Source organism: Ailuropoda melanoleuca, chromosome 8 (genome assembly GCF_002007445.2).
Source record: "Ailuropoda melanoleuca isolate Jingjing chromosome 8, ASM200744v2, whole genome shotgun sequence".
Taxonomy (NCBI): domain Eukaryota; kingdom Metazoa; phylum Chordata; class Mammalia; order Carnivora; family Ursidae; genus Ailuropoda; species Ailuropoda melanoleuca.
In genome coordinates, this window is record NC_048225.1 from 100,887,042 (window position 1) to 100,911,811 (window position 24,770).

At 53.7% G+C, this 24,770-nt stretch overlaps 1 protein-coding gene across 2 annotated transcripts in view; it reads right to left on the bottom strand.

Annotated features, from left to right (window-relative positions):
- Positions 1-24,229, bottom strand: part of CACNA1S (calcium voltage-gated channel subunit alpha1 S) — a 67,256-nt gene extending 43,027 nt beyond the window's left edge. For both annotated transcript variants that reach the window (XM_034667007.1, XM_019794519.2), the window contains exons 1-7: positions 23,995-24,229; positions 22,175-22,280; positions 7,196-7,335; positions 5,289-5,431; positions 4,957-5,109; positions 2,454-2,659; positions 996-1,099 (exon numbers count right to left, since the gene is read on the bottom strand). In XM_034667007.1, coding sequence (XP_034522898.1) covers positions 996-1,099; positions 2,454-2,659; positions 4,957-5,109; positions 5,289-5,431; positions 7,196-7,335; positions 22,175-22,280; positions 23,995-24,146 — 1,004 coding nt within the window. In that variant the 5' untranslated portion in view covers positions 24,147-24,229. The remainder of the gene's footprint in view (positions 1-995; positions 1,100-2,453; positions 2,660-4,956; positions 5,110-5,288; positions 5,432-7,195; positions 7,336-22,174; positions 22,281-23,994) is intronic.
- Positions 24,230-24,770: the final 541 nt, after the last annotated feature.

Sequence of the window (24,770 nt, forward strand, 5' to 3'; positions counted from 1 at the left end):
CATTTGCAACAATTGTAATGGGACCTGTGGTTTCTACTGGGACAAGTCATAGTCAGAGCTAATACCACTACCGTGGCATGGTGTCTCCACACCTGATGCAAGGAAACACGAAACTTCAATTAGAGTTCATAAAAAAGAAAGATAAATTTTTCTTATTAAAGTTCATGGACCCCCTGAATTCTGTCTACACAATGCCTGGAGGGAAGCTTCTGGGGTGGGGTGATGGCAACGGGGAAGGGAGCGGACAGTCACTTCTAGACTGTCCACTGTGGCTCCGGTGGAGCTGTCACCGAGAGAACCTCTCTCATTAATAATGACTGTTGGTACTTAGCGCTCCAAATGTGCTGGATTCCATTCTAAGTACTTTATATGTATTAACTCATTTAATCTCCCAACGACACTATGAATTTATTCCCATTTGACAGATGTGGACCCGGAGGCACAGAGAGATTAGGTAATTAGGCAAAGGTCACACAGCCACCAAGCGGCAGTGCAAGGACATAAGCTTGGGCGGTCTAGCTCCAGAGTCTGTGTGCCTCACCTGAAGGCTACACTGACTCCTAACACCAAGCATCAGCTCGTGCACATCCGGGGGCAGGAGGCTGGGATCGCGGGGGCTTCACTCAGAGGGAGTGTGGACGCAGAGGGACAGAGGAAGGAAGGATGGGAGAAGGCTTGAGGAGAAGGGAGAAAAATTAAAAATTAAGGGGCTCCTACCTTTATCTTCTATATCTCCCTTGCTAACCCGGGAGCGTGCTTTGGCAACAGGGAGAAGCAAAGGTTCTAATCCACGTCTCCCTGCCTTGTTCCTCCTCCTCGTCTTGCTCTTCTTCCTTCTCTACCCCCTACTCTCCTTCTCCCTCTGGCTCTTTTCCTTCTTCTCTCCTCTCCTCCCCCTCCTCCCACCCCAGCTGCCCCTTCTCCCTCCCACCCTCCATCCCTCTTTTCCTCTTCCCTTCTTCCCTCTTCTCCCAGCTGCCTGTGAGCTTCCTTACCCACTCAGGACACCCAGCACCAGGTTGAGAATGAAGAAGGATCCCAGCAGAATGAGGGTGACAAAATAGATCCAGGGCCACTCGTTCCCGATGGCATCATTGACCTGGTCCAGACAGAAGTGTGAGTCCCATCCACTGACCTGAGGGCTTAGGTCCCCTTCTGGACTCAGGGCGCTCATGCTCTACTTGGCCCTGGGGGAGAAGGGGAGAGGCCATCTGGGCCCAGTGAGGGGACCTTCTCTCCCCCCCTCTGAAGACTCAGGACCTGGAGTTAGAAGGACTTCTCAAAAGTAGCCTTGCTGATGTCCATTTGGCCCAGACACGACTGACCCATTTCCCCCTCCAACCATCCACCTCCCTGGCGGGAGTCTCTCAGACACTCTCTCTCCAGTTGGTTTCTTTACAGCTAAGATTTTTCAAAGCAGAAGAAACACAAAAAAGTCTCGGACTGAGCTTGGCCAGCTCCTTCATGAACGAGCTCTGTGACCCTAGACAAGTCAACTAACATCTCTGAGCATTATCCCGTCTGTCCACAGGGATGATGATACATGCTCGCCCCTCATAGACTTGTAGTAGAGGTGAAATAACTCATGTGACAGGCCTTTGACATGTTTGATAATTTGCTCCCATAATAAGAGCTTACAAGAATTATTCGTACTAATCCTTTCTATTTGCAAAGCATCTGACAGTTTGACAACATTTCCTTCAACAGGCAGGGTCACGTTGTGGTTAAGAGTTCTGGGATCGGAGCCAGATGGATGAGAGTTCAATTCTTGGATCTATTGCTCACTGGCTCCATAACTGCAGGCACGTTACTGAATCTCTCTGAGCCTCAGTTTACTCATCTGTAAAGTGGGAACAATGCCTTCCATGGTTGGAGGATTAAATAAGAAATGCAACCTAGCTCTGGATAATAGCAAACAAATAATATATTCCAACAAGAAAACTAAAACAGCATTGACCATGTTGCTGGCACTGTTGTAATTCAGTTTATCTGCCTAGTAACCATCATAACTACCCTATGATGTAGGTAGTATTTTTATTTTCTAGAGGAGGAAACTGATACCTAATAATATTGATATCGGAAAATAGCCTTGCCCAGGGGCAAAAAGAAACTCAAAGGACCCTTCATCCCTCAGGAAATCTGAGATTCTAGTTCATCAGGAATGAGGCACTCGTGGGCAGCCTTTGGGAAAAGTTAGAAATCGAGACCAGAACCCATGGATTCCTGGTTTCCATTCCTCACCCCCTTCTTAGGTCCTGCACAGACAGGTTGTACCTTGGGGACTGCTGCTGGGACACACACACACACCTAGGGACAAGAAGGGGGCCATGCCCCCTGTGTAGGCTTCCCAGGGAGGGGTGAGAAGGAGCAGAGGACACCATCAGGCCCCACCCCCTCCCCTGGTGAGCCTGTGGATGAAGGGCGGGGGCTCTGCCTCCGCGGGGCCGACCCACCCAGTAGAGGACATCGGTCCACCCCTCCATGGTGATGCACTGATACACGGTGAGCATGGAGAAGCCGAAGTTGTCAAAGTGGGTGATGCCATGGTTGGGCCCCGGCCAGCCGCCCCGACACTCGCTGCCATTGATGGTGCATGGGCGCCCCGAGCCCGTCCTGGCACAGGGTGAGGGCTTCTCATTCTCCACGGTGGCCACGATATCTGGAGGCAGAAGGCAGTGCGAGCATCAGATAAGAGGCGTAGGTGGACAAGAATGAGAGAAGAGTAGTCTGCAATCACTGAGGAATACGTCTAGAACACACTCAGCTGGAAGCGCGAAGGAGTGCTCCCCGGGGAGCATATGGCGCTGGAGGAGGACTGCTTGGGGCCACGGGCTGGCAGCGGGTATCTACATGCTGGTAGATGCCAGCAGGGATGGTATCTCAGGCCCCAGGGGCTCATCAGAGGCTCGGCTTCGAGGATTGCTTTCCTAGGAAGTGCCACCTATTACGTTCGCAGGCGTAAGGTGAACGCCATGTCTACCCACAGAGCTTTAAAAAAGGAGGCAGCTGTGTGGCTGGGGTGGAGGTGTGGGGTGGGGCCACCATGTTCTGACTTGAGTTCTTTCTGGGAGCTGACATGGAGATGTCCCAGTGGGACTGAGATGAGCTGCACGAGACATGAAGCTCTAGGGGTGGGGGTTGGCTCTTAGCAGCCGTTCCCAACAGGCTGCCGTCCCCTCCGTGTCCCTGGAGGGTGCTCTTCTTGTCTCTAAAATCCTTCAGTTTGGATGACATCCCTGGATCCCCTTTTATCTCAGGATGTTTTAGTCTCCTATTGTGATCAGAGATTCAATTAGCTCATCAGGGCTGGAATGCCCGACCTTACCCATATTGACCATGTTGGCTCGGTCTTCTGGAGATGGGAGAGGAGAACATTGATGAGTTCTGAGCTCTGAGTGGGTCCTTGACCCCTCAAGTCAGGCAGCTCCCATCCCAGAAAGGTTCTTGAGCACTGCTGGCCAGCGCTGGTCAAAAACTCATGAGAACACCAGATGAGACCTCCAAGTTTGGTTTGAAGGTTGTAATAGAAAGCCTCCTCCTCTCCGCCTGGATAATGCTCATTATAGGACATTGATTGTTACAGGAACAGGAAGAGGCTGAACTGGGAGGGGACTAGGAATGGAACCACCAAAAGCTCTATCAGAGTTCACCGTCTTGACTTGCATTTGGACCTTGTGCTGCCTGTCCCTTTGTCAGTGGGCCTGGGGAATGAGGAGTCTCTTGAGACACTGTAGGTCTTGGCGGTCTTGTCCATCCTGGGCTATTCTGGTGAGTTAGATTCTGCGCTTTTGGTGGGAGGGATTGTCCTAATAGAAGTCACCTCTTTCTTGTGCCGCGTTCAGTTCCTGTAGACCCTGGTAGAAGCTAGGCTCCGACCAAGACAGACAGACACTGCCAGCACTGAGTCTTGGAGAGTGGGACCCACACTGTTTCAGGGACAGGAAGCCTGATGCAGGACTCAATCCCAGGACCCTGGGATCATGACCTGAGCCTAAGGCAGATGTTTAACTGACTGAGCCACCCAGGCGCCCCAGGTCAAAATTATTCTTATAAGAATGCCAAGACATTATTTCATCTCCCTATCTTTCAATGAATGCAGAGTGGAGTTTTCTCTACATGACGTGTGATTTCACAACAGACTGAACACAGAAGTAGCTGTGAGAATCCAGGAGATTCTTTTAAGCCAAGGCATTAAAGAGTTTTAGACAAGATGTAAGACAGGACCTTTCTTCTCACTAAATGTTCTTGGTTTGGGAAAATATAGTTATTTTTCATAAGATATATATGTTCATAAGTAATGGGCTTATCACTGTTCTTTTAAAATGATCACTAAATTAATATTATGACATTTTCCTCAGTTTTCTTATCTATGAATATCAATGCATATCAATGCATAAAATCCATATCAACAAAAGCTCTTTGGGGTCCTTAATAATTTTTACGAGCAGAAAGAGTCCTGGGGCAAACAGTTTGGGAACGGCTGGTTTGGAAGCCTTGGCTCAAGTTCATTCGGGCCTCAAGATATGCTATCTCTGATGACCCTCTGATGGCCCTTTGGCTCTTGGGTGCTTCCTTGAGATCTCCTGTAAACACGGCTCTGCGGGCCCTGCTCTGAGGGGCTGCTCAGATTAAAGCTAAAACAATGGCTGCAAAGAAAAGTACGAATAGAAACTCAGGCTTGTCCTGAGCCTGCATCTCAATCCACAGCTGGCCCAGAAAGCCCAAAGCTACCACACTGAGCTGGGGTGGGAGTGCGTTGGAGCACGCTGTGGCCCAGGCTTCAGCCCACTTGCCTGATCACTGACCCTGTCCTTCCTCCAATTTCCCTTGTCCATTCCTCAGGTTAACAGGTGTGGGAATCAATAACCTAGTTCCTAGTTCTTCATGGCTGAGGTGGCTATCCCTTCTGAGTTGCCCTAGGGCTACTCCCACCTCCCCAGTCCCCTGGGAGCTCACCCGTCCCGATAAAGTAGCAGGTCTTATGCATCTTGCCCTTGAAGAGCTCCAGCCCGATGATGGCATAGATGGTGACCATAAAGAGGACGAGCAGGGCGATGTGGAACAGGGGCAGCATGGCCTTGAAGATGGAGTTGAGGACCACCTGCAGGCCTGCAGAGGGTGAGCAGGGAGGAGAAACGGGGGCTCATCTCCCCTCTTGGGCTCCTGGCCCTCCCTCTCTCTATATTCTGGGAAGCCTCTGGGACACCAAGGTGGGGGGGGACCCAGAGCCGGGCAAGGGAACGGGTTGGGAGAGGAGGAAGGGCGTCCGCAGGGGCACTGGCACCCACTCGGCACCCCTGACACCAGCCGGAGGGGTCTGAGCACGCGGAAGGCTCTCAGGGCCTTGACATCCAGACCAGCCCCTTTGCTGCTCATCGGGGCTGTGTTGCTTTGGATGACGTTAACCTGTTCCAGAATCACGGTGAAAACCCTAGAGCGGAGAAGAGGGAGAGAAGAAGGTCCTGTAGTCAGATAAGCCCCTGTTCCATTGCTCTGAGACCCTGTGTCCCATCTGTGCTCAGGGGATCTGCGGAAAGGCCTAAGGGAGATGTGACAACACTCATCAACCGCTAACCGGGATCTGGGGATGCCTGTCTGGAAAATTTTATTAGAAAACATTCTGAGGCCAGGAAAAGAGTACGGGATCCTTCTGGGATGCCTACTCGGGCGCCGAAGGGGGTTGAGGTCCATGGGCCACAGGCACTCACGGTCCCCGGCCTGGGAGCTGAGTGCACCCCACGGTGGGCTAAAGGTCAGAAGCAGCAGTGCCCTCCGCGGGGACCCAGAGGAGAAAGCCAGAAGCTAGGTCTCCCCGGGAGCGTTCCCCACGTTGCGCTTCTGGACAATGCCCTTTGCTTTTCTTCCCTGCTTGTCTGCTCCTCCTCTCAATTTACTCAAAATCTCGTTATCCTTTGAAGTCCATCTCCGACCCTTCTTTATGAATCCTCCCTTTGACAACGAACCCCCGGGGATACTCTGCCGTGTCGAACAATGGCGCACTGTGTGGTATTGTTTTCCGACACTCTATTATTCTGTGCACGTCTGTCTTGGCCTCCCACCAAGGCAGCTCGTTAAGAGTGGAGGCTGATGCACGGAATTCTGTGTTCCCCAGGGTGCCTAACGCAGCACAGCGCAATTAGCAAATAATCAACATCACTTTATTGACTCGAAAGGCAGCGTCGTGGTTAAATAACAGCCTCTGGAGCCAAGATCGTCTTGGTTTGCATCCTGGCACTGCCACTGGCCAGCTCTGTGACCGTGGGCCGGTTGCTTGACCTCTCTGAGCCTTAGCCTCCTTAAATGGGAAACCTGAGATGCTCGAAGACCCTAAATGAGATGTTACATGTCAAACACATGGTAAAGGCTTGATAAATGCTCCTGTTACAATGGGGGTTGTTACGTATGGACTGAATGGGGTCCCCCTCTAATTCATATGTTGAAGCCCTACCCCTCAGTACCTCAGAATGCGGCTCTATTTGGAGACAGGGCCTTTTTAAAGAGTTAAGTTAAATGAGGCTGTGAGGGTTGACCCCAATCTAGTCTCACTGGTGTTGTTGGAAGAAGAGGAAATCTGGACACATAAAGAGGCCCCCGGGGGAGCGTGCACAGAGAGGAAAGACCACGTGTTCCCAGGGAGGAGGGGGCCATCCACAGTCCCAGGCCACAGGAGAAACCAAACCTGGTAACACCTTCATCTCCAACCTCCAGCCTCCAGAACCGTGAGAAAACAAATAGCTGTTGTGTGAGGCACCCACCAACCGCCCCCCCCTGTCTGTGGGACTTTGTCATGGCCGCCCTAGCCGACATGTACAGGTTGCTAAATGTCCATCTTTGGAACCCAAATAACAGGTACTTAGTATACAACCATGGAAGAAATGAATAGATGATAAAGGTTGAGAAATTATAAATACCCAGAAACTGCTGACACCATGTACATCATTTCCAGTTGTGCGAGATGCGAGAATAAAGGAACGTAGAGTGCCTAGCTGGGTAAGGGGTGTATGAGCTGGTGGGGCCATGCTTCACCCTCTCAAAACACTGGCCGCATCTCTGCTAGGGCTGGCCCTTCCAGAGGCTGCCCCATGGCACAGTGCTGGGGTTCCATCCTGCCTCTGGGATGCTGGTGGTGGTGGGCACGGTGGCCTCAGAGAGCCCCCCGACCTAAAACCCCACCCCCCCCACACTGAGGCCTCACCCCAGGAAGACAATGATGAAGTCTAGCACATTCCAGCCGCTGCGCAGATAGGCATCCTGGTGGAATAGGAAGCCGTAGGCAATGATCTTCATGGCGGCTTCAATCGAGAAAACAATGAGGAAGAAATACTCCAGTTTCTCCTGTGGAAGCAAACAGAGTCCCAGCACTCTTCTGTGCATCCTGAATGTGCCCTTGAGCCACCCTGACTCTTCCCCTCCAGGCATACGGTTCCTCAGATGCCCTGGCCTCAGGACATTTGCCTCTGCCTGGAATTCCTCAACCCCCACCCCCCACATCACCACCATACATCCTCACACTGCCAGCTCCCTCCCTTCCTATAGGTCTTTACTCAAGAGTCATCCCTCACCCTGGCCTTCCCTGGACAACAGGTACCTCTGACATTTTCTGTTCCTCTTGTCTGTTTTAGTTTGTCTTCTTAGCACTTTTTCCTAGCTAAAAATACCCTCTATATTTTTATCTTGTTCATTTCCTATCTCACCCACTTGAATACAACTCCATAAAGCGTGAGGGTTTTTGTTCATTTCTTTCATTACACTTCTTCCTGGGCCTAGAATTGGAGGAATAAACGGATGGTCTGGACAGCCCTTAAAGGGAAGACCTCCAGGCAGTTTCTGGTTTGGGCATCTTTCTTCTCGCACCATCCTGAGGACCGATGGTGGGCACGGCAGCGGCGGGGGCGGGGGCGCGTTTCTCAGGACCCCAGACGGCCCTCCCTGGTGGATCCTACCAGGGTCTGACCTTTAACTGATTTTTCTGTAACCTCCCCTGCATGTCCTGCCGCCCCACACCAGCTGTCTGAGGGCGGCCACTTAAAGGGCACCCCCGCTGTCACTTAGGGTGAGGGGAACGGGCACGCTGGGTAGGAAGGGGGCCCTGGGGGTAAGAGGGGGGGATTTGAGTTCAGGCCGCCCTCCAAAAGACCTTGCTGACCGCTCCGGGTTCTGCTCCTGGAGCCCGATCCTCTGATCCTCTCAGTGACCCCATCCTGGGCCCAGGCACCCGTCCCCCTCCTCGGGGCCCAGGAGAGCTATTTCTAAATGAGAAGACAGAGTCGCTTCTGCCAAGACTCCGGGCTGAAGCTGCTCTCCTTGCAGCCGTCCAAACCCTGGTCTGGGGGCTTCCAAGAGCCCTGTGCCCCACCCCTCCGGGGCTCCGCAGACAAGCACAGTCTTCCGAGGGGGTGTCCACACAGCCCGCTGCTGGTGGGACCGGCAGCACAGCATGGCCCCAGGAGGCATGTAGAGAGAAGCTGGCTGGCCCTCTGGAGCTGACCAGCGAGGGGGGCTGTGCCTCACCCCAAGCCTGCTCTTACCATCAGTCACCAACACCCACCCTCAGGAAAGCACTCCCCCCACCAGGGCCTCTCCATCAGCACACTATGGAGGCATAACTCATACTATGAATTCACAGTTCCTTCCTTCTGGATGGAGCCAAGTCAGGAAACAGGCCCCTCTATTAATGATTTGGAAGAGAATTTATTTTTACTTCCAAATGGTAAGTGTGAGAAGCAAGGGAAGAGGTCGCTGAATGGCCCGTTGGTATGGATATGGTCCTAGAAGCCTCCCACCTTGTCATTCAGAGATTTTTCCTGAGAGTGTAATTTCCCCTTCCATAGAGAGAGAAAAACTGAGGCACAAAGGGACTGAGCCTACTTTCCTTAACCTCACCCCTAATTCCTCCCACCAGTTTGTAATCCCAAAGCTTCCTTTTCCTTCCAGAGAATGTATGTTTAAATGCAAACCATGCCATTCTACTAGCGGCCCTGTTTTGCTTTACTTTTTTGTTTTAAGATTTATTTATTTATTTGTGAGAGAGAGAAAGTGAGCATGAGCAGGGTGCGGGGCAGAGGGAGAGGGAGAGAATCCTCAAGCTGACTCCCCACTGAGTGAGGAGCCTGCCTGCCATGGGGCTCAATCGCAAGACCCCAAGATCATGACCTGAGCCAAAGCCAAGAGTCGGACGCTTGAACGACTGAGCCGCCCAGGTGCCCCAATGGGCTCTTTATAGGAATTGTGTTTAACAGAACATGAGGTGGGAATCATGGGCCACCTCGCTCCCTGAAGAGCAGCAAAGGGCAGTCTGGGCAGCTCCCTGCTGAGGTGAAGTGGGGGGCGAGCATGCAGGGGCTCCTCGGAATGGGCTGGGTCCTTCCGTTCCTGTGCCGGGCAGGCTTCCTGGGAGTCAGGCACGCTGGCAAGGGAAGGGCGTAGGGAGGAGGGTGAAGTCAAGTCAGCATTTACATTTTTAAGTGGCTGCAGCCCCAGGGGCAAGACAGTTGAAGTGGGGTTGAGGGGAGGGAAAACAGGGCCCAAAATAGGCCAAGTGCTCACAGGCTGGGCGGCCAGCCACGTCCACGGGAGAGCCGCCCGCACCTGCCACTGCCTGTCCAGCCGCCGCCAGACCCTGAGGCCGCTGGTCGAGGGCCGCGGGCCTCACATGGGATCACTCAGCTTCCACAGCCTGTTGGCTCCGAGGCGCAGCTCTCCCTACGGCAGCCCCCGGCCCGGTCCTGGAGCGCCTGGGCCTCTAAGGTGCTTCCACAGGAGCCCCGTGTGTGCACGTAACCGGCGCTCAGCCAGGAGGAGACGCAGGCAGGATATGTCCCTTCTTGAGTTTTGGGACAATGCTGTCCGTGTCACACTGGGTTGCCCCATGGCCCCGCCAGCAGGGGCTCAGTCTCACAGAGGAGTGATGCACATTCCAGCCCCCGATATTTATTCAATGCCGGATGGGAGGCAGCAGGCAAGGCCCCGCTTGCTTTCCCTAAGATCAAAGTCATCGACCTTCCCTAAACCCCCCAGGCCCCTTCAGCACCCCCTTGAGAGGCCGCCGTCGCAGGGGGGAGGCAGCAGGATGCAGCATACAGTTTCCCATCAGCTCCATTCCTGTGGACAAGTTCCCAACCACTGTGAATCTCGGCTTCCTCACTCGTAAAACTGAGATGAGCCCACTACCCGGGAGGGTCACTGTGAGGGATAAACGGCATCCTGCAGGGAAGGGCCTACAATGGCCTCACATGTTCCAAATACTCAGCAAATCACAGCTATTCTGATGAGAGACCTGGGCCCCTCGTGGACGTCTGTTCTCTGCGTCCACCCTGTTCTCGAGGTTTCCGCAGAACTGTTGTCTGAGGTCACGTCTGCGGGTGGCTCACCCGGTCTTGGCTCTGTCCTACCTTGAATTCAACATGCTTAAAGCTGAGCTCCTCGTGCCCCTGACTGAACTTGCTCTCCCTCCTTTGTCCCTGTCTCAGCCAACGGCACCGAGTTGCCCAAGCCAGGAACCCAGGGTCCTTCTGGGCCCTTCCCATCACGTTCCCCTGGATTCTAACGCCCACCAAGTCCAGACCTTTTATTCCCTGATTATTCTGGATCCACCTCCTCCCTGCTCCTGCACAACTCTGGTCTTGCTTGCTCTCCCAGCTTGCCCAGTCTGCTTCCCTCTGCCACCCTGGTCCCCTCTCTACAGAGATCTGACCAGCCACCGGCCTGCACTCTCCAACAGCCCCAGACTGCTTCCCAGAAAAAATCCAAATGCATTCCCGTGGCACTCAAGGCACTCTATGACACGACCCCTGCTGACTCCCTGGCTCACCCGTGGCCTGCTGGCTCCCCACTAGTCACGTGGAATGACGTTCAGGTCCCCTAGCTCTCCCCAGCTTCCGTGGCTTTGCTTACGGCAGCCCCTCACCTGCGGCCTGTCACCCAAGCAAGGCCTGTGATCTAAGAAGGTCGTTCTGACCCCGCACAAGGACAATAAGTCCTGGGTATCCTCACCTCCCCTGTGACACTATGCTGTTCTTCACTGCCTTTCACCAAACCGCAGCCCTCTTGAGACTGTGTGTGTTCTCCACTGTGGATTCTCCATGGTTTTTCTGCTGTGTAGACCGGAGAGATGTCCTTTTCCCCCTCAGGAGTAGTATTCAGGTATGGGGGCGAGGATTTCCCTGCACAGAAGGGAGTCTCTGGTGGTGGTGGGTGGGGGAGGTTTTGGGGTTGGACCCCCACCCCCACCGGGGTTTCTGATTTCCTGCCCCTACAAGTCTGTGCTCCCCCCTGCCCAGCTGAAAATGTGCTGAGCTCAGGGCTTTACCCCTGCTGTTCCCTGCCCAAAATGTTCTTCCCAGATAACCTCTTGACTTTCTGTCCTCTTTCTTTTGGATCCTAATTCGAATGCCACCGTATCACCGAGGTGCACCTGATGCCCCCCGCCCCCGCCCCTCTCTATCTCCTTATCCTGCTCTGTTTTCCTTTTTAGCAGGGATCATCACATAGTGCACCATATAACTCTTTCTTTTAACTCTTTCCCTCGGCCTGAATAGACGTTCCATGAGAGCAGGGCCTTGGCTTTGTCCACTGCTGAGTCACCTGCATCTAGAACAGTACCCACCACACCAATCTTTGTGATCACAGGAATGAGCCAGTGTCCTTAGTGCACTGTTTCTCCAGGTCCGGGCTGGAGACCGGGGCTGTCCACAAATGGCTGGTTTCGTGGAGACAAGTCCAGCCGCGGAGAACAAACACTTGGAAATCGTTACAGCCCTTCTCCCCAACCTCCCAGCGCATGGGCAGACTATAGGCTCAGTTTGGACTGGGTGAGTCTCACAGGGCGTGCTGTGAGGTGGTCCCACGAAGCAGGACCCCCTGCCAGTCCACAGTGGACTGCAAACTGGAAGCAACAAATGGGGTCTTTCCCCACAAATCGTCTGAGAATTTCTGCTCTAGAGCAAACCGTGCTGCCTGGCACAGAGCAAGTGCTCAAGAAATGTTTGTTGAATGAATGAAAAAAAAAACAATAAAAAATCATCGTTTCTTCTGCAGCATAATTTAAAGAGAGGTGCTGATATTGCATTTATAATGAGAAATACATATTTGGTCTTTATCCCTGTTAATGGCACAGAGCTTCTAAAGCACTTGGAATTTCCTAAGTGATGAGAATGACAAAGGGGTCTTTTGTTATGTTGACCTGTGGAACTCACCTAAGGTTGGGGACTGGTCACCAGAAGAGCCAACCATGTAATTAGAAGGTTGGAACTTTCAGTCCCACCCCTTCACCTCCAGGGAGGGGAAAGGGGCTAAAGGTTGAATCCATCACCAATGGGCAATGATTTAATCCATCGTGCCTATGTCATAAAGTCTCCACAAAAACCCGGAAGGACAGGGTTCAGAGAATTTCTGGGTTGGTGAACAATGGAGATGCAGGGAGAGTGGAGCCCTCAGGAAGCATGGAAGCTTCATGCCCTTTTCCCCCATACCCTGAGGGCAAGGTATACATCTCTTCCATCTGCCTGTTCCTGAGTTACATCCTTTTATGAGCCAGTGATCTAGTAGGTAAAATGTTGCTCTGAGTTCTGTGAGCCACTCTAGCAAATGAATCAAACTGAAGGAGAGGGTCATCGGAACCTCCCATCCACAGCCTGTCAGTCAGAAGCACAGATAACAACCTGGACTTGCTGTTGGCTTCTGAAGTTGGGGGCGGTGGTGTCTATCTTGTAGGATGAGCCCTTAACCTGTGAGATCTGATGTTCCATCCAGGGAGACAGCGTCAGAATTTATTCGAATTGTCGGACACCCAGCTGGCGTGAAAGCGTTGCTCGGTGGTGCGGGGAGACCCCCCATATGCGTGTTGGGATTGGGTGCAGAGTCAATACAGGTGTGGCTCTGGGGTCTCTGTTTCTCAGAAGGGGCACTACACCCCAGGCTCTGAAACAGGGAGATACCTCTGACCCCCTGACCCTCCCGACCCCCTGGCAGGACTGTGAGCCAGTCTGACTTCATGAGATGAGCTTTCTTATCAGCTTCTTTCAAGGGCCTTCATTGCCACATGTCCCTTTCAGGAAGTTCTCGTCTCTCCACAGACAGACCTCTAACAGGGGCTTCCAGGTGCCCCTCTTGGCCAGAGGTAGGGCTGGCGTATGGCTCTGACCCACGGGCCTCACACCTGCTCCTGGGGGCGTTGGGGCTGAAAAAGGCAGAGCTCAGACTGCACTCCCCTCACCCTCCCACTGCCTCTATTTTCAGGCTGTCTTGCAGCCATAAGGGTCAGCCAGTCGTGCCACGGGGACTTCTCCTCCCCCTGGCATGTAGTGGGCGTTGAGGGAGGATGGTGGGAGCTGGCTGGTCCCTGTCTGGGACCACAGAGGCAGCTGTTACCACACCCTCTTCCTCCTCATCCCCACCCCAACACTGGGGTTGCAGGAAGACCGGCCTGGACTCCAGTCTCCCAGGCCCCCGGCGGCCCACTTGGAGGGCTCAGAAAGAACTATAACAGCCTAGAGCAGGGCTGACAGAGGAGCCAGAATGGCCCAGTCAAAGGGCTCCCTGGCAAGGAGGCCTGCCACCGCTCTGCCCTCCCCATCCGCTGGGCCTGAGTCTCCTTCCTTCGGGTCAACCCTTGTGATCTGCTGGGATTCGAACCCGAACCCTCGTGGCGGGAGGGCACTCCTTCATATTGGCTGTTAACTCTTTAAGGCACATCTGCTTCAAGGAGCCAAAGTGAGTTTGGCTGAGCGAGAGGGTGCCCAGGGTGCTTGGAGAGGGCTCAGACTCGTGGGGCCGGGCTCCGTACGGGCATCCCCACACAGCCCGTCACGTTTACGGGCCTCACAGCCAGTGTTCGAAGCAGGCTGCCTGGGTGCTGCTACTGTCAGATACTTTCATAACATTAATGACTGTTTTCCTCCTGGACTCGTCCCCTTTCTTGGTGCCTTAGCAGACAGCAGTGCTGGGTCTCCTGCCTCAGAGAGGTTTGTGCCAGGGCCCCAGGCCTTTGCTTTCTAAAGCCTGAACCCACCATTGCCGAAAAAGGTTGAAGAGAGAGGGCTGTCTCACAGGCAAAACAGATTCCCCTAGGGTTGAGAAGCCTCTAGGGTAGATCTGGTCTGGGGTCTGCTTCCTCATTGTGCCCTAAAGACGTAGCAGGGTCTGGGAGGAGGCCCCGGAGCCCCCCAAGAAAGCAGGGTCCCTCCTTGCCAAGGATTCCTGCCCCTTCAGAAACTTCACATGGAGACAGTGGAGGGTGGGCCTGAGGGGACCATGGGACTGGAACACTATGGCCTCATCCAGGCTGGACAGAGCCCCTGGGACCCGGGACCCTTAGCACTGCCCGAGACGAAGGGCCTGGCCCAAGCCCAGGGCAGGCAGGCTAACTGAGAGCACTGAGAATAACTGCGGTTGAGGCTCTCCCCATCCAGAGGGATGCAGTCTCAGAATCAAGAGAATGTTGATTTCTAGGATAAAGGATGACATTTCCTGAGCACCTCAAATGTAGAGGAAGGTTCAGCCTTGCTACACTGTTTTTCCCACTTCCCAGATGAGGAGAGTGGGGCTTAGAGAGGGAAGCAGGATGCCCGAGGCCAAGAGGGCTTGTCCCACCTGCCGTGACTGAGTCAACGACTTTTCTACCAGCCAGCCTGGTCGCTGCACGATTCACGGGGTGACCAGGGTCTTGGCGTCTATCTCCATGACCACCTCAGCCTCCAGGTTTGGAAAATGACCTGATTGAGGAGTGAGGAATGTGGCTATATTTAGCCTGATGGACTGTTACCCAAGTAGATGTGATCTGAGTGGGTCTCTCCTGCCATCCTACTTCCCCTTCCCTTCCCACGCGGGAGAACAGGCTCGCCCAGGTCTTGGTGGGTCAGACATGCCAGGGCTTTCTACCCAAGCAAGACCGTGGAGCCCAGAGTTGCAGGAGGAGTCTGCATACTTGCAGTGGTGGTGACAGGTGGGATGAGGGGAAAGCAGGGTGCCCAAGCTGGGAGGGGGTGGGAGACCAGTACTGTCTTAAGTAATCATAATGATAGCTAAGACTTATTAAGCACTTACTTACGTACCAGGCTTTATTTTAGCCACATACATACATTTAATCCTCATAGAACCATATAAGGGAGGTACTCCTACCCTCATCTTACAGATGAGGAAACTGAAACACAGAGGGGTTAAGTGATTTCTCGGGGATCACACAGCTACTATGTGACAGAACCATAACGTGAAGCCAGACTGTTTGATTCCAGGGTCAGTGGGCTCAGCCAGCAGGCCATGCTGGGGAGGGAGAGAAACAGCATGCCTGGGACATCTGGAGGGGTTTATCAGGTCCTGACCGACCCCCCGTCCCTGCCCTGCCCAGGTCTGCCATGGCCCCCTGGCTGTGGTCTGGGAGTGCTGGTCCGGCAGAGAAGGAAAAGAATGAAAACTGTGCAACCCCTGTGTGCAGAGTGGGACATGACGTCATTGTCCTCATCAATGTAAGAGTTCTGTAAGGGTCACTAAGTGGTCCCCTGTGAGGTGACTGAGGCTCAGAGAATTTAGGGAGCTGCCAGAAGTCCAGGTAGGAGGCAGGTTTGTCTGACGTGAAAACCCCTTGTCTCCCCTGACTCCCCCACAGTCTGCATAACTTGGACAGGGCGCCCAGGGTTTCCTCCAGGCTTCCATTGTTCACTACCTCCCCATCTGCACCCTGCCCTGTGCAAGGGGTGCAGATTAGGGGTGCAGAATGCTAAGCCCCCAGAAGGGGAGCTGAGTCCCTGCAGTGGGAGAGGGCAGGCTCCAGGGGAAGGTTGGAAGGCAGGCTTTCATTTTACTTTGCTGCACCCTGTACGGTGATGCAGGCTCGATCACCTGGGCCCAGCAGGTCCCAGATTTCCAAAGAGCAAGACCAGAGCTGGGGTCCATCTGAGGCCAGAGCCTCCCCAGACGGCATGGTGGAGTGGTCTGCTGGCCGCAGAAGTTGGCAGGCACATTCCAGACCCTATAAAAAGACAAGTGCCCTGGATGCCAGAGGCTTAGGCTGCTGCCTTGTGCACAGGAACCTGAACCCCAGGAATGTACTGGGGCCTGGCCGAGTCTGCTGACACAGGAGGACTGGCAGGGGTGGGCTCACTGCTCTCCGAGGGCCAGGGATGGGGAGGCCAGGGATGTGGAGGCTGGGGACGAACTGAAAGGCTGAATCCCTCCAGACTGGCCCTGCACCAGGCACCACCAAGGCCCACCTGACCAGTGTGCCAAAAATCATCCAGAAATTAGAAATTAGGTAAAGGGAAGTTGCCATGTCCTTGAAATGTCATGTTGGAGTGTTTTATAACGGGCCTGGCCAAGGACTATTTCATGATCTAGGACAAAGTTTATCAGCCCCAGCCTTATTCACATTTCAAGGACAATTCTTTCTTGGTGGGAGGGGGCCGTCCTGGGCATCGGGGATGTTTGGTAGCATCCCTGGCCTCTACCTGCTAGATGCCTGTAATGTGCGCACATTCCCCACCAGTTTCCCAGCATTGCCAAATGTCCCTTCCCTCCCCCGCCCTTGAAAACCACTGAGCTAGGGGAAGGTGCCTGTTCAACTCTCACAGTTCTGTCCTGTAGAGGTGCAAATGGTTTCTGCCGGATAATAAAGATAACCCAAACAGGTTCCTGTTTCATTGCCCCCTGGGACATCAGCCGGCTTAGGGTCTAACCTGGTCATCTTATTCCATTATTTCTTTCTCCAGTATTATATACTTCTGTTCCTCGAATTCTCTTTGAATCAGCTTTACCCTCCTGTTTGCTCTCTTCTGGGTTGAATTAATCTTTGACACGTGTTCCTTCTTTATTTTAATCAGAGGCACATTTGCACTGTTTGAAAAGCATGCTTGGACACAGGATTGCTCTGAGGATGAAGTAAAATAATGTAGCAAAAGCAATGAATTCCCAGTCTGTGCCCAATAATTAGTAACTCTGATCCTTGGTGCCTTCCCACATGGGTTCCCTCAGGCTGGTCAAGGCTGGAATGGTGACCCTTCCAAAGCCCCCTTTCACCCAGTCAGGGGTACCCCCTAGGAGCAGCATTCCTCAGACCTCAGGGAGCAACTGGGGCTTCAAGGAGCAGAGCTGGCTTGAGAGGGTCTTGGTCTGGCTTGGCTCTTGGCTTCCAACTACTCTTGGACATCCCACTGCCTTTCTGCTGGTCCCCGTGGCGACTCGGTGTCTAGTCCATCCTCCTGCTTCCCTGACAAATGGTGCCCCTTTGTAATCTGCATCCCCAGCCTTCACTCTCCTGGGAGAACTCTGGGACAGGGCTGGGTTAGACACAGGCTTCCCAAGCCTAAGGCAGGCTTCTGTCTTGGGCAAGTGGAGTCCGGCCCAGGTAGAGGCTGGGGCCAGATGCTCTGAGCATCCATTCTGGCCTAGGCAGGCAGCAGCTGCACAATCAGGAGAAAGCAGGGTTACAGTGAGGGGCTGGGGTCTGCTCTCCTTCCTGTGCCGCTCACCAAGGAAGCAGGGATGGTCATCCTCTCCTGATATCAAGAATGCCACATCAGGATGCCCAACACAAGGGACAGGCTTGCCCAGACAGCCAGCTGGGTATGTGCGGTGATCTAACCTCTCTGTGCCTCAGTTTACTCTTCTGTAAAAATGAGAAAAACAGTACTACCTTGATGTGGGTCTGCTATGGACAATAAATGAGATGATGCATATAGAGCATTAGAATAGATCCTGCACAATTGTGAGTGCCCGACAGCTACTGGGTGTTGTCTGATGAACATAAGGAGGAGGAGAATTTGCTGGAGGACTGGGTTGGGGTGGCCAGGAGAGCCATTCAGATAAGTTGGATGCTTCAAGGAGTGAAAATGAAAAATCTAAGAGAAATCAGGGACAGATAGCGGGTGAGGTGAAGAGGAATTTTTTTTTTTTTTTTGAAAATCCTTTGGTCATACCCTTTGAATCTAAAACAACCCAAGGGTCTCTGTGATCGGGGCTTTGTCACTGGGAATCCCACTCTGAGGCACTGTGCTACCTGCAGAGAAAAATTCCTTATGTCAATAGAAGGGGCATCGCAACACACCGGGTCTTGACTCATCCAGTAACTTCTCTCAAGTATATGATGTTACCCCCATCTTACAAACGAGGGCACTGAGGGCACAGAGAAGTTATATAACATGCCCAAGATCACGCAGCTAGTATATGAATGGTCCTGGACTCAAAGGCATACTGGGGGAGCTCCAGAACCCACTCTTCCCCAACCTGGCTGATCTCAGAGCCCCTTTCCCCCTCCGCCATGATGCTACCCGGCCAGCCAGGACATCAGCATCCCCCGTCCTCTTCTTGCCATCCTCTGACCCCTGTGTCTCTCCAGAACTGCCCTGGCCTCTCTGAGCCTCCGTGTCCTCCCGTTCAGGGAAGACCCGGGTTTCTCCACTGACACAGAACAGGCAGAGTTGGGGGGTACCTCAACTCCAGTCCATCACTTGCAGCAAAAGCTGGGGTGGGGGGAGGAGATGGAGAGCACGAGAAAGCTCCTGGGGGCACCCAGACCTTGCTGGGGAGCAGGTCCACTTTCCCACAATCAAGGGCGCCGGCTGCCTCCTGACTCTGTTCTCGCACGAGGCAGCTGTGGGAAGCCTTCCTTGCCCCCTGACCAGCCCTGCCCCCTACCTCTCACCCGTCTAACGCTCAGACCCGCAAAGCCAATCACCTGGTGAACGGCGGCGCCTGTATCTCAACAGGACCCAGACTGAAAATCACTGTGTCCCTCCTCCCATCTCCGCCTGCTTCTCCCCCGGTGCCGCCTGTCTTGGTAAAGTGATACAGCCATCTGCTCGTCACCTACTCTGAAACCCGAGTGTCATCCTTGCCTCTACGTCCCCTCCCCCATGCCTCCGTCCCCACATCCAGGAGGCACCAAGTCCCACTGAGCCATCTCCTCACTATCTCTCTCCATTATCCTCGTACCCATCATGCCTCAGTTCCAGTCTCCCCCCCCACCTGCCCGCACAACTTCTCCCTCCTCTCCCTGCTTCCCTTTTCCTCCCACCCCAGTCCGCCCTCTCCATGGTGGCCCGAGAGATTTCTCAACCTCTTGCCTCCAGCACTGCGCTCAGGGGTCTCCCTGCTGAGGCTTCGACCGCCTCTCCCCTGGTGCCCCAACCCCTCCTCCAGGACCAGCTACATGATCGATGGGCCAGTATAAACTGAAAAATGAAAAATTGTTCAGAAAGTAGGAAATAAATGCCATTAAAGGTGTTAGGATATAAAGCTTTTTTCTTCCTCCCATGGTTTCCTTTTCGACCTGTCATGGTGCTTTTTACTGCCCATTTACTGTTGTGGGGGAAAAGTACAGACCCCCACCGGCACTCCTTGTCCTCCTCCATGACCCACTGCATGCTCAGTCCACCACCACGCAGCGGCCAGACGTACTGCCCCTGGGCTAGAGGTGGGGAAGTGGAGGCAGGCATTTCCCTTCCCGCGGGCTTGCTGCCTCCACCCAACGTGGGCAGCCAGCACACAAGGGTATGGCCGCCTCTACTCTAGGAGACACTAAGTATCTGGTTGGGGGATAAGCCATAAGCTCCCCCAGGCAATCATTCACTGAATGGGCTGTGGTCCTGTCAGCCCAGGGTGGGGACAGCCACTGCCATGCCCTGTCTTGAGACACCCAAGACCCACGTGTACCCAGCCCTGACCCTGGCCCAGGACGCCAGTGGGGAGAGACTGAGCAGTGTCTGTCTGTTGAGGTGGGAAGCTGGAAGGAGGTGGCAGGGGGGGAACTGTGAGTGGGGCCCTGGCTCTAAATACTAGCGCAGATACCATCGTCCCATTGGTCTTCACTCACAGAATAAGGATTCAAAGACGAAATCATTTAAATTTTCAGCACTATAACCACAGATCATTAAACCCCAAGCATGGCAACCTTCTAAGTGCAGGCCCCAGAGCGACTGTATAGGTCACAGGCCCATGAAGTTGGCCCTGCTCTCATCCTTCACATCTCAGGGTAAACGTCACGTCCTCTGGGAAGGACTAGGTCCTCCTCCAGTAAAATATCATGGTGTCCCAAAGCTTACACATTTCCCATCTCATTTTAACTATTTGTGTACCTGGTTTAATTATAATTATTTGCTTAATTGATTTGATTAGTTAATCCCTGTGAAGATTGGAACTATGTCTACTTGGTTCCCAATTATATCCCTAGCATGTGCCAGGGGTATAATAGGCGCTAAATAAATATTTATTAAATGAATGGGAAAGTTAATGAATTGATCTGTGGGCCTTCCTTCTTATAAACTGAGGGTTATTTTGGATGACCTGAAAGTCCCTAACCTTTCTCAGATACCTACAAAGCAGCCTGTAGGTAAGAGAGAGATGAATATCTGATTTTCCTTCCTTCTGGTCTAACTCCTCTCATTTCTCTCCTGCTGGATCGCATGGTGATGAACGTATAATGGACAAATGGAATGAAGAGTTCACAGCTAGACGCTGGCTCTGTGACTCTCTCACCTACCCTCTCTGGGCTTCACCCCAAAGGGATCAGATTAGGATCCCTCACTGACTGTTAATAGTCAGTCCAACTTTGACATTTGAAGTGATATTCACTGCTTTGGAAAGGTTTCTGGTCAGGTTTTCCTCTTCCAGGAAACTCATCATCCTGTGTCTGTGAGCTCTAGCTAGACCTTACCCAAGGCTTTGTAACTCCAGCCCACAAGCTAAAGGAAAGCACACAGGACCATGAGAAATTTTTAAGGCAGCCATGTTTCAAGATGGAAGATGACAGACCCAGTAAGGTGTAATTTAACCCCATCCAGAGGGCAATTTCTTTTGAAAGTAGTAAACTTCTTAAGAAGTTGAAATAGAAAGAAGGCACCAAATATAAAATCCTGAAGAGTGGGGTGGACCCACAGCCCTCCTGGGTTAAGGGACACTAAATACGAAGCCTGTCTTGTGGAAGGTTCAGCGCCCCTTCCCAGCCTTTGTTGTATGGGCCCTGCCCACAGTTCATCTCACTCTCCTTCCACACTCGGAACCAGAGTTTTTTCTGTTTATAGCCAAGCACAAGCTTAAAATCCCAGCTTCTCACCAGCTCAAGATAGATTCCCATGGAAACCAGCATAAAGGAGAAGCAAAGATAAATACCTTTCTTTCAGGCCCCGGATGCATGTTAATTGGCCTCCCCCCTCCCTCCCCCCATGGTATAAATGCAGGAAAAAGCCTGTTGAGATGGTGGATCCATTGTCCTGTCTCCTCTGGGGCCTAGACAGTAAATGCCTGAGAGCACTGTTTCTTACAAGGCTTCCCCTAGAAGTCCTCAAGCTGTCACCATGTGGGCAACACAGCGGTCACCAGAGCAGGTCCTAAAGTCAGAGAGGCCTGAGTTTGAGACCCTATGACAGGACTTGCATGTGGGGTGACCTTGGGCAAGGTACCCAAACTCCCTGAGCCCCAGTTTCCTTGTCTTTTACATGGATTTAATGCTATTGCCTCACGGGGGGCAGTTAAGAGAATTAAGTAAGACAATAAACTATTTAGCACAGAACCTGGCATCCAATAAGCACATGGTAAATGGTAACCATGTTTACTGTTATCTAGCTGTTGGGTCAAGTCAGCCCTTCACTTCTGTAGGGCTCGGTTTTCTCACCGTAAACCAGCCAGGAGGGGAGGAGATAGGACAGCGGGATGCTGGAATATCCCTTCCAGATCTGGCATTTTATGGTTCTGTGTCCATGTTATTGGTGAAGGGCAAGGGGAACATGGTATAGAGCTCTAAACTATGTGCTCTCTTGGAATTCCTAGATCCCACTCTCCCGGGAGACAAGTTCCTTCTGCATGAGATCCAGGAAAGGGAACTTAGCACTCGGCCTCCGTTGCTCGGTCGCTGTCCTTACTGAGCCTCAGTTCTGGCGTCTGTCAGACAGCATCACTTCATGGGGCCATCGTGAGGATTTTCTGAGCTTCCTCACATCAGGTGCTTAGCACAGTGCCTAGGCACGGGGAGTACTCGCTCAGTGCTGGATGGTAACCTTACGGAATCCAGAATTAGCAGTTTTACCCTGCAAAGCTGTGGAGTCGCACATCAGCCCTGCAGGTGCCTGGGAGGGTGGGGTCTGTGCCCTCAGGCGATGGGAGCTCCAGCACCACCCGCCAGCATGTCCTCCTCCAGCACATCGCCCGCCAGCCTGGGGCTGCAGAAGGTGGGGAGGAGGACATCTCTTACCAGGCCAAGGTTCAGAGTGTTGTTGTCATCTTCTGGCATGGGCAGGTACACAGCCAGGGCCACACAGTTGGCAAAGATGGTGAGCAAGATGATTGTCTCGAAGGGTCTGGTATTAGGGTTAAGGAGCGCCCTTGAGTGAGGGGTGGGACTGGTACCCTCAAGGGGAGTGGTACAATGCAGGCCTTTGGGCCCCTGTGGCTCCTTCCCGGCTCTCCTGTAGGTTATACAAATGGCCAGGTTCTCCTCAGGAGCAGGTAACTTCCACTTAGACGTGATGGGAACTTGGCTGAGGGCCACTCAGCTTTAAGGGCTAGGAGGATGTAATGCTTCACGGCAAACACCTGCCCATCCCCCAACCCTACCTGCCCCCCCACCGGGAGCCATGATTTTCTAAGATTCTCACCAGACAACTTGGGGGGCTCACTCAGAGAACTGGCGAGGGATGCTGGGGTTGGGTATCCACAGGACAGGACCAGGAAAGGGAAAGCTGCAGAAGTGGTACCCGAATCCCCCCCAACCTGAGGAAGGAATGGATAAGCTGACTGAGTCAGCAGCCCACCCGGACCCCTCCCCAGCCACACTCACATGCCGGTGCGTGTCCCACACCCACTCAGGCCTCCCTCCCAGGCGCACCCACCCCCTTCACAGTCATTTCCCAGGGGGCACCCCCAGGCCCATTCCTTTGTGGGCGAGCAGCCCAACCCACCCCATAGGCTGAGCCACTGTAAAGCGGGTGGTGGAGGTGGGGACGGGCTGCGGGGTGGCAGGCACACTGTGCACAAGGTCTGGACTGACTACCTGCTTCTCTTCCTGCTAGGGTTTGAGAAGAGGTGGGCCACAGGGGCACAGAGGCCTGCAGAGGAGAAGGCGCAGAGGATGGAGGAGAGAGAACCCATGGGGGAAACCCAATCCCCCCGGAGACAGGCCAGGAGGGAGAGGCAGTGGGAGTTCCATGTCACCAGGTGCAGCTGCGGGCAGCAGGGCCCACTCTAACACCAGCCATTCCAATTGGGCCCATGTTTTCCTTATCCTTCCAATTAGCCCTTATTCCCCTTTCTTCTAGGGAACAGCTGGTGGGAGTCCAGTCTTCCAGAACCCTACAGAAATATTTCAAATATTCCTGACCTCTCTGTGAGAAGGCACTTGACACAGCCCCTGCCCCCAATCTCCTTCCTCCCTTCCCCAAATAACCCAGATATTTTCATCATTCTTCCTCTCAGAGCTAATGCAAACAGAGAAAGGGATTGCAAGTCCCTGTCCCCAGAGTGTTATGTCTGAGTGAAAACTGCCAAGGCATCACTCTGCGCCCGGAGCTCCTCACAGCAGCCCTTTGTTCAAGGCCGTGTCTCCTTTGACCCCATCCTCCGCTGGACGCCCCTCGCTCGGCAATCTCTCTGCCTTCAAACCCTCCCACCAAGGGGGAGAATCTTCTCGCAGAGGCCCCTGCTTTTTTCTCTCCCATCCTGTATCAAAATGAGACCATTGCCTCAAACCCCTCAGTGGAGCCCCATGATCATGGGGTTTGGGCACACCTGTGATCTGCCACCGTGAGACATCCGGGTCCCTTCCGCAGATGGTTGCCACCAGGCCTTGGGCCCAGCAATCAGGCGGCGGCCCCACCAGTTCCTCCTGCTGCTCCCCTCCCCCTCAGTGGAAGCCTTCCTTCCCGAAGGCTCCTTACACCCCTTCTGTGGCAGTTCACCCCATCTCCAAGTTCCCAGTCCCCCTACCCCCAAAGTCTGTGATCTGTGACCATGTCCTGCCTCCCTCTCCCACATCACGCAGGCTCTCCCTGACACCCTGCGGGTCCCAAAGGATACTTCCATTCCACGATGTTGATGCAGGCCTTCCTCACGGGGTTCTGGAGGGTCAAGCAGAACAGGGCCCGGGGGGGCCTTGGCAGAATCTCAGGAACGGGCTTCTTGGGCTGTTTCTTCCTCAGGCCCTCATCGTGGGGTGAGGACGGCTCCATGGCTTCCCTGGCGGCCTCGCTGTCTCCTGTTCCCCCACCCCACTGCCCTCTCCGCCCTGCGTCCCCAGTGCCCCCGCCTTGGGGACTGGACCGGCTGAGCCTGCTGGGCCCAGCGTGCCCGGTGGAGCCAGCCAGGGGGCGGGGGCAGGAGGATTACTCTGCCTGCTCCCAGCAAGTAAAATTAGCCTCCACTGGCTCCCTGCTGCCTGGCCTGAGCGCCTGAGGCCAGGCAGCTGTCATTCCTTCCCAGCCCAGCCAGTGACATCCCAATATGTCCCTGAGGAGGCTGGTAGGGGGGTGGCGGAAGGAAATTTCACATGGGCCTAGGAATGGGGGCAGAGGGAGACAGAATGGAAGGCTTCAAGGCTGGGGCAACAGAGAGTTCAGGAAGGGGGTAACCTATGATATGCAGCCTCAAACTGCAGATGCTCCCGTGTGCCAAGATGAGCTTCCCCTGCTCCCCAGCCCCACGGTACCCTCCCGAACACCATTTCAGGACCTGCAGCTAGCTGTCACACCAGACCTCGCCACCCTGGGCACACCCCATCAGGAAAGCTAACTCGTCCACACTGGGGCGAAAGGCTCCCTCAGAAGAACGTTGAACGTGCACACTTGGGGCACAGT